Source organism: Limulus polyphemus, unplaced genomic scaffold (assembly GCF_000517525.1).
Source record: "Limulus polyphemus unplaced genomic scaffold, Limulus_polyphemus-2.1.2 Scaffold1928, whole genome shotgun sequence".
NCBI classification, from domain to species: Eukaryota; Metazoa; Arthropoda; class Merostomata; order Xiphosura; family Limulidae; genus Limulus; species Limulus polyphemus.
Genome location: NW_013667538.1, coordinates 95,200 through 104,633, shown reverse-complemented (window position 1 = coordinate 104,633; position 9,434 = coordinate 95,200). Strand labels below are relative to the sequence as shown.

Genomic DNA, 9,434 nt, shown 5'->3' with positions numbered 1-9,434 from the left:
CATCAATTCTAGAAACTCAAACACTTGTATCACAAACAACACAACACCAAAGTACAGTAGTTTTTAAAGGAGTTTCGGATTCCTATATGGAACCACAGCCTGCTATCAGAAATCAAACCACAAGTCAAGATCACGGTAATCAAACCCTCTTACTTTCAAAGGAAAAACATGTATCAAAAAAAGGTTTTAGTTAATCTAACCAAGTGATCGGTGGTTTGTCGTATCTTTCTCAAACCAGTTTGAATGTTTGGTAATTGAGTTTTCTAGATAGGTGTTAAGTCCATTCTATTGATAATCCACGTTTTATCTGTCTGGGCTTACAACTTTACTTCCTTATGGGTCTGCATCTTGATGTTTCTTTACTGAAATAGTTTGGTGTAGAACAGTACATTTTGTTTGAAGTGTTCATCGACTTGATTTAGATAGTGGTTATTGATGTTGGAGTCTTCACGTGTTTTAAGCGCATTTTCTAGATGGTTTCTAAAAGCATCGACTTTTCGAGTTTTGTATGTGCCTTTTCGTTATCGTATACGAATGTGGGGTATGAGTGTTCATGTATCGTTTGAGGCCCGTCCAAAAAAGCTTTGAGAGGGGGGAGGGGTCATTCTTTTAGTTTGATTGGGATTCCTTCTGTTCCGATGGTTGGCAAACTTAAACTACTTCATGTAGCTATATGGATGACAATGTCAACCAAAGTAGGGATTGAAAATTGTTTTAAAGTCTATGCAATTGTTTGTGTACTTTATATTACAACATTTATTTTATTTTGAATACTTTTTATAGCAATTGTACGAATAACTAACGATCCCTACTTTCAGTTTAAATTAAGTTTCTCCTATTTATTGTAATCTTTTTTATTTTTGTTGGGAGAACGAATTAATACGGTGGTGGGGCGAGATAGACACCAGATAAGCAAGAGGTCGCTGTAGAGGTCATACTTTTAAAAAGTTTGTACATCTTGGATTAGTTGAGCTAAATAGTATATATTTATATATAGTGCACTGTTGCTTACCTTCTCGATATTGAGAAAGCATTCTACACTATAGCACAACGGTCTAAAGTTTAGAATGGAGCTACTGCTAGGAATTATTCGCTGGTTATGTAACTTTTTAAACACTGGTAAATGTGGAGGGCACCTACTCGGAGCACTTTACTCCAGAGGCAGGTGTCTCTCGGGGAGGAGTAGTTAGCTCCATATTACTCATCATGTACGTAAACAGACCCTAACTTTTGTTTTGGCTTGCAATTCGCAGACTATGTAGTAATCTGAAAGTTCCCCGATAGTTGCTATAAATTTACAACCAATATTGAATATTGTCAACTGCACAGAATCAAAACAAATCTTCCGAAAACACAGGTAGTTTTATTCTCAACTTCAACCAAAGCACGAATACACCAACCAGAGATGTATTTACACGGTAACCCTACTCTAGAATACCACGTCAGCAAAATTTTTAGATATTACTCCTGACTCAAAATTAACCTGGCAAGAATAATCACAAAAAAAATTTACTCTACAGACCTAGCAAATGATGCATAAATAAATCAAGAGTGTTCTCGTAAATACTTGTCAACTCTGAAAGGGGAATTTTATTATCTTAAATGTTTTTAATATCTATAGGTGAATTTTCAATTGCATAGTTTTACAGATGCACAATTATTGATCAACTGTACCCTAGGAAAAACCCCTGTTTTACATTTTCTGTAGCTCGGACTGTAGTAATCCATACTGGTGTATCTTCAGTAGATGTGATCTACTGAGCCCTTGAAGTTCTATTTTTCTTCGCACAGAAATTACGGAAACTTTACTGGATAGAAAAACTTAATTTTTATGGATTTTTGTTTCAGATTTGGTACATTGATCGATCTTAAATCTACAATTAGGTTTCAAATTTGGTCTAAATATAAGCGACTTGCAAAAGTATTCGACAAAAACACCCAAATCACATGAGCTATCGGTCTGATTTATTTTATTTTATTTTTTACTACAGCTTCACCTAAGAGTAAAGGTGGGCCTTTTTAGCTTTGTCATTAGGATTAAAGACTGCTGATTTAGTGCAGCAAAACTAGTGTGAAAGCATGTGAAGATACACGGGTATTGGTTAGGCCAAGCAAACTAGATTAGCAGTTTCTAGCTCAAGTTTTTAAAGAACCTTACGGATAAACAGTTATTACTCATTGCCAACTTTCAAGCATAAATTTCCCAAATTTATATCAACTAACTAAAGAGTATAGCGTTGTGATATTAGCTTAAGCAATTAGTTTAAATAATGATCCGTGATAAGACTATACAGAGTGCATACGGGTGATGACAAACTGTTAATATAGCTTCCATAGTGTTACTATAAAATATGTTATTAACACTGTTTTAGACAAATTACCACCATATATCTTAAAGAATGCTGTTGGTTCTGTGGAGTATAGATCTGTTACAAATAATAGGGTTGTTCCTAAAGCTAATGTTGGTAATTATCGAGTGTCTTTCTTACTTGCTGTGGTTTTTTGGTGTGTATTGATAAAATGTCATATCTAATGGAAAAACAACTTGGGTGTGGAAAAGTAGGTGCGGTCAAAAATAAAGGATTAAGCGTGCGTGTTTTTTTATTCTATACTCGCCAGATTGATTCGTTAACTCGTTTATTTCAAAACATTCGTTTTAATATAAATGGTAAGACAAACATTCGAGTGTCTGAAACTATACTGAACATTATTATTCTCCATCAGCAAGTGACGGCAGTGGTATAGTATGATACAAAGAATAGGTTTTAAAGAATATCAAGCTACGCCATCCTGCATGCTTCGAGATCGCCATTTCCAGAAATGACTCCTTCTCACGCTTTGGTGAAACTTGTATGGAATTTGTGAGATCTCTTCCAGCGGTCCGACCATGTTGTACTCTTGGTGAGTTTACACAATAATCTAACCAATCCGAATCTTTGTTAAAGAGGAATAATGTATACTTTATTAAATGTTTATAATATGCCGCTAATCGCTTATATTTATTTAACTCTAGTTAAAATCCTCAACTCGCGCGTCGCGTTACTGAAGCACGGAGCCGAACGTGCCCACTCTTAGCTGATTGGACGTTATAAGGTAAGAGCGAATCCCACTATTCATTGGTAAACTGACCAAATGTTGGCGGTGGATGCTGCTGCCTGGTTGCTTTCCCTTTTGTTAGCACCAGCAGAAATAGAAATATTATTAGTTTAAATATATTATATCTTAAATATTTTGTAACTCTTATCCTAAACATTTTATCTAAAATATTTCAAATCTTAAAGTGGCTTTTACTATGAATATGCATGACAACCTGGATAAAGATTATTTCCGTTAGGGCCACACGAAAAGTTAAATCAAATTACGGTTTTAATTGATGCATCGACTGTTTATGGGTCTACCGAAGAAGAGGAAAAAGACCTTCGTAGTTTCCAAAATGGTAGGTGTAGTTGGTATTTTCAGGTAAGACAACTTTTACATTAGCAACAAGATCGTATGTGTATGTGGTATTCTCAGGTAAGATACATTTTCCCACGAGTGACAAGATAGGTCTACAGTTTAAACAGATCTTAACAGAATATGTATTACACAAGTGCTGAATTTTGAAACTTTGAGTTTGTGAAAAGGAAACAAACTGAACACAATGAACAAACGCATTGTGTGCACTTGCTTCGGATTCTGCACACTTGCTTTTACTGGATCTGAATTATTCTTTCTCCAAACTGTACGCTGACAATTTTTAAATACAAATTCAATCCAAACAACGTTCATATTAAAAAAAAAATAATAATAATAAATTCGTTACAAAATCCAGCCAAATCCATCGTAACTTCGTGAATCTCAGCACATATGTTTATTATGAACTAAAGCAAATGTACCGCTTATGACATTCCACGGCCTCTCGTTAGTCAACCTCGACTTTCAATAGCTCTCACGAGGGCTTTTCCAATACTCCAGCCCAGAATCGATCTGATCTATTAACAGTGTGGAAACGGTTCATATATTGATAATTAAAACATGGCTAATTCTTTGGCAATTCTCTCGTCTGTAAACAAAGCCGTGTCGATTTTGTTTAATTCATGTGCAAACAAGATGAACATTTCATCAACAAAAATCGGATGACTACTCCAACTTTTAGCTCTAGTGTATCTCTTGACAGTGTCAATGCACGTTATGTATTGAATTCATAATTTCGCACTTGTGGAATTCTACCATTGGTAACTGTTAACTTTTCAGATCTTTACTTAGCTTTGACAACACTGGAATCGTGACACACAGTAGTATGTTTTGCTTGTACTTCTCTAGGTAAAGTTCACTTCGGCATCACATATATAAATTATGTCGTGTATGTCCAGATCCATGAAAGTGGATACCAACATGGTATCAGAAAATTATCATTGGCACCATCGTTGATTTCAACTTTATGTCCAGTCCATTAACAACATAAGTCCTTAAGTTGATGATCAGGGTCGACTATTAGAAAATTACCTCTTAACACTCATGAGTAGCCTTCCCAGAAAGCATATGTCAAACTGTATTGGAACCGTAGGTTGTCCCAAAAACCTGACAGTCTATAGCATCCCTAATCTACAAACTATATCCATTGACTTAGTTTCTGACTATTTCCAGCTACTTTGTTCAGAGTGGTTGGTTGGTTAAATGTAATGCAGGGTGTTATGTTTAGAGTTGCTGTTTGAAAATTAACGTGAAATAAATAGTTATCAGCTGGTTGTAGATCCTATTATTGATAAGAATGTAACTTTCGAGACTCCAGAATAATCACCGCTTGAAACATGCTGCACATAGTCGCACCAATTAGGACGTGGTTTTGACGAAATACGATGAACATTTGTTGATGGTAGGATGAACGCTTGCTGAAGGTGTTCATAGGGCTTCATAACAAGATGTGAGAATGGTGGCTTAAGATGAATGTATGTTTCAATGGACACGAATTTGTTAAATGCCAATGCTTTTGATCTGAAAACCGTTTCGTTTTACAGTATAATATCAAGGCAACTAAATTAACTGTAGTTGCCCCATTCCGTGAAAAGATCCTGAACTATCTAATGTGCCAATATTATGACCTATGTTGTCAGCTACGAATTGAGTGAAAGCTTTTGGATAGCATTTGATTTTTTTGTTTCCGTCGCTGTTTGATTTAGAACAACTAATTGCTTGAACCTGTGGACTTCAGAATACGAAATATAAACGCCAAGTCTGTATAACTCGTCAGTTAGCCACTTTTAGCCAAACACGGGATCAGCTTCTACACTGACTCCAAAAAAGAAGTATAGCAGCATGAGGTCGAGCTGCCTTTCCAATGTTTTGTTCTATTGCGGACTGCTTAGTTTAAGTAGGTACGTTGATGACAAACATCTGTAGCAACTCTTGAATTCAAAGGTTATTTGTACTTTCTTTATCATAACTGTTGAATAATAATCGGTTAAGTTTCGTTTCTCTCATTTTTCACGTAAGAGCTTTGCTGCGTTTAGGACTATTTTTCAGTATTTTGTCTTCGTACCAATTGTTGTTAATAATATAAGTTCCAATGTTTTGGAAACGGGAGCATTATGACGCCCTTGAACTTCGGCAAAATATAAATGATCACCTTAACGCTCTATCATCTTTAGCCATTTCTTGGTGAAAACCTCCATTTGAAAAATCGACTTTTTTTTTCGTGCAGCTCATTCAAAGTTCAATCTATGATTCGATCTCCAACCACTGGCACATCCTGTCAAATGTTTCTAGCATTACTTTATCAATTAGACGTCGAACACTTCTTCACCCGATTCACATAAGAATTGTTGATAACACGAGAGATGATAAACTTTCTAGAGTAACAAAATCAATACATGCACTTCAGTCTCTTCTGGAGCGTTCTTCCAACTTCAACATCATGCCTGACGGTGTAAGTATCTACTACAGCAATCTTGTTACAAATAAAACGTTCTTTAGATTTGGATGTAGATCCAGGCAACCTCGGCTTCTCTTTTCGTGGCGACAGATTTTTAATGCCTTTTTTACTCGCTTTGGGTCAGTGAAGTCGCGTCTGCATGTATGATATCCCCATAATTTGGCACCAGGTGTTAACTCTCACTCTTGCAAATGATTCGGAGTATTGGCTTTACGCTTCTGGCAGTATGTTTTCAAAATTAACACATCTTGTGGTTGTGACATTTAACATTTCATCACTTCCAGATTCTTGGTTTTTATAGCAAGTTAAACGTGCATCTTCACCTATAGCTAGAACACCATGTTCAACTGCCATTTTGCTGGCAAGTGAAAAACAATGTACAGAAACTAACAAGCAACACTTGAGTTTAAAACATTCATCTGATATAAGCGCGCACACAACTAAGACTAATACCAACAACGGTTACCAAACAAGCACAGTCAATTCCTTTTACTTCATAAATACTGTTGATAATCCACCCAGCCACAAGTATTTTTTTTAATCAAGTAAAAGCATCTCAAACAGGAAGTTGGTTATAATAATAAAATAAGCTAAACTATGTAGCTCGGAGGACAGTTTAAAAATGCATTTCAAAATCTGCTGGCGCAAAGAAAGTTGAGTACATGTAATACTTGTCTGTACTTTATTCAATTAATTCAAACTCGAGGGGTTTGGGAACTAAATTACTCATGAGTATTGCTTCATATAACTCTTACATCTGAAGGAAAATGCAAAAGGTAGCAATGATTGAAAAGATTTCAGTCCTTATTTTTAGTTTAGCGTAGCAATAACTTTTTAGTTCCGCTACATCTAGAAATTTCGTTAATTTACAATTACTTACTCAAACAGCTATGAACGAAATTCCCCAAGATGGCTTGCTGCGGGTTTAGTATATTTTATACAGTATAAAATGTTAACTTTTGGTACTAAATTTAATTCGTTATAAACTTATTTCAGGTTTCCCTGCATTTCTGACTTTATTGAATGTACTATTAATTTCATATGCAGTAGTATACACTTTATCAACTTGTTTATATAGCTGTGCACGATTTACCAAACGTCGCCTGTTTTAACAATTAATGTATAGTACATCGCTACCATCGACCAATAAAGAAAATATTAAGATAATTTAGTTGATTATTAAACAACTTTATACCAGACATTAGTTAACTCTCAAAATATCACTATCACAACGACCATGTAGGCAGCACACACTTAAAAGTAAAATGGAAGTTAAGGATTAAAAAAGATGTGCAGGTACAAATTCTGTGGAGTGTTTTAATTAACTAAATAAGGGATTGTTTTTCGTTTTTATATAAACTTTAGGCAATATTTTCTAATTATGATTGTTCTGGTCAGGTGACGAGCGAGTTAACGAACAAGTTGACCTAGCTGTTCTCCACACTGTTTTCATGAGAGAACATAATCGGATAGCCAGACTTTTGTCTTCTCACAATCCAGGCTGGAATGACGAGATTCTCTACCAAGAAGCACGACGTATAGTCGGTGCCGAGATGCAACACATAGTGTTTAACGAATTTTTACCGTTACTGTTAGGTAAGAAATATTTTTCTGGTACAGGGTAACTGAATATTAAACATTACAAACTAATCTATAGTTATTCACTAATAGCTGCAGTATTGAATTTTTGTGTTGCATAAAAACCTTCAACAGGTAGGTACAGACGCTCCAACAATTGTTGTATGCAAATTATTTTTCTATAACAACAAGGCAATGCAAGTTACTATTTTTAAACAATCATCACACTGTTTTATTTATAATCTCAAAGAATGGAATAGTTTGTTTTTTTCTCTAGTCATTACTCGTGACACTATTATAAAACTTGTAGTGACTTTGAATTCTGATACGGTTAATAAACCTTGTACAATTCTCTTGTATTGAACATTTTAATGATGTAGATACATGTTTTAGGTTTCACTAATTTCATTTTTAATCACATTAGGTAGACCGGTAATGGGGGAATTTCACTTATTGTTAAAACCATACGGATTTAGCAAAAGTTACGATCCAGAAATCAACCCTGCAATTGCGAACTCCTTCGCTGCAGCTGCTTACCGGTATGGCCACACGCTTTTGCAGGTAGGAGAAAATTGTTCTTAATATTTAAGTACTGACGTAGTTGTATTAAACAGGTATTTACATGAAACGCGACAAATTTTTCATATGTAAATCTATAAATCGAAAATTAAAATGTTTAAACTATTTCACAGCATGCTGAACCTTGTTGATAAAGTCAACAACGTGGTGGACAGATTTCGTCTTTCTTCCTCCTTCTTCAACCCCTTACGTTTGTACACACCTGGAAATTTTGACAAGTTGTTGCGGGGGCTGGTCAGACAGCCTTCTCAACAGTTTGACTCTCTTATCACTACAGAGGTTAGTTATTAATGTCTTGTAAGTATTTAAGTGTCTTTCTTTCTTTTGGAACTAGATGTTATCATAGTACGTGACCGTTCACTAAGTCTCCAATTCATCAAGTTTCATCAGGTATTTCAATGTAATCACAAACTGCGTAGTAAATTCTGCGAATTTAAAAACTATTTAAACTATTTCAGTTTAATTGTAGAATCTTAATATCATAAGAAATGACTATTAGTAATACATCTAAACAAAGATGTTTATTTTCAAGTATAAATATAATTTAATGGTTGCATTGCTAATTAATTTATGCTCTCAATAAGCAATGAAGTTACTCAGAATTTCAGTTCCTCAAAATTAAATATTGTATTAAACAAGCAAATATAAAGCGTTAATAAGTTAAATCAAATCCTTTGAACTTTTCTCCTTTCTGTAACAGGTAACAAACCGCCTTTTTCAGCCTCCTGGTCAAGATTTGGGGATGGATCTAGTAGCTATGAACATCCAACTTGGACGTGACCACGACATCTAAGGTTATAATGCGTGAAGAAAATTCTGCGAACTACCGACGGTAGTTTAAGGATCTGAAGCAATGGATAATTTGAAATCAGCCTTTAGCAAACTTTATCGGTATTATGCTAATGATTTCACTACACCCCTTTGACAAACATTACACAACTTAGTTAAGTGTCTTTTTTGTTTCTTTAAATGAAGAGAACGTTTTGGGACAACATAGAACCTGTTGGTCCATCTTGGCTGTTCCATCCTCTAAACTAAAATTATTTAAAAAATTTCAAAAATATCTTGTAGCCAGCCCTTATTCATACTTATCAAGCTTTCTTTAAACTCACTTACTACATCCACAACAGCCAAAGGCAACTCATTCCGAAGGCTAACCACCCTATTAGAAAAATAACTGTCTTAGCTGAAGATGACTCCTATCTTACCAAAATGTATACTTGTTCCCTAGTCCTACTATTCTCACTGTTAAGTATGAAAAAAGATGATGCATCAACACTCAATTCCCCTTACAATTTTAAATACTTCTCTCAGATTTCTCCCCCCATAACATTTTCTCTTGATTTATAAAAATAAATAAATTGAG

At 34.9% G+C, this 9,434-nt stretch overlaps 1 protein-coding gene and 1 long non-coding RNA gene across 3 annotated transcripts in view; both read left to right on the top strand.

Moving 5' to 3' along the window:
• The window catches only part of LOC111087257, a 4,693-nt gene extending 1,893 nt beyond the window's left edge, over positions 1-2,800 (top strand). Inside the window, exon 3 of the long non-coding RNA XR_002611959.1 lies at positions 2,725-2,800. This is a non-coding gene — a long non-coding RNA (uncharacterized LOC111087257). The remainder of the gene's footprint in view (positions 1-2,724) is intronic.
• LOC106465386 (chorion peroxidase-like) overlaps positions 1-8,985 on the top strand; it is a 64,135-nt gene extending 55,150 nt beyond the window's left edge. Inside the window, exons 12-15 of one of the 2 annotated variants that reach the window (XM_022393284.1) lie at positions 7,310-7,507; positions 7,914-8,051; positions 8,181-8,347; positions 8,790-8,985. In XM_022393284.1, coding sequence (XP_022248992.1) covers positions 7,310-7,507; positions 7,914-8,051; positions 8,181-8,347; positions 8,790-8,861 — 575 coding nt within the window. In that variant the 3' untranslated portion in view covers positions 8,862-8,985. Of the gene's footprint in view, positions 1-7,309; positions 7,508-7,913; positions 8,052-8,180; positions 8,348-8,768 lie in introns of both variants that reach the window. The other variant, XM_013925610.2, reaches the window with a different exon arrangement.
• Positions 8,986-9,434: the final 449 nt, after the last annotated feature.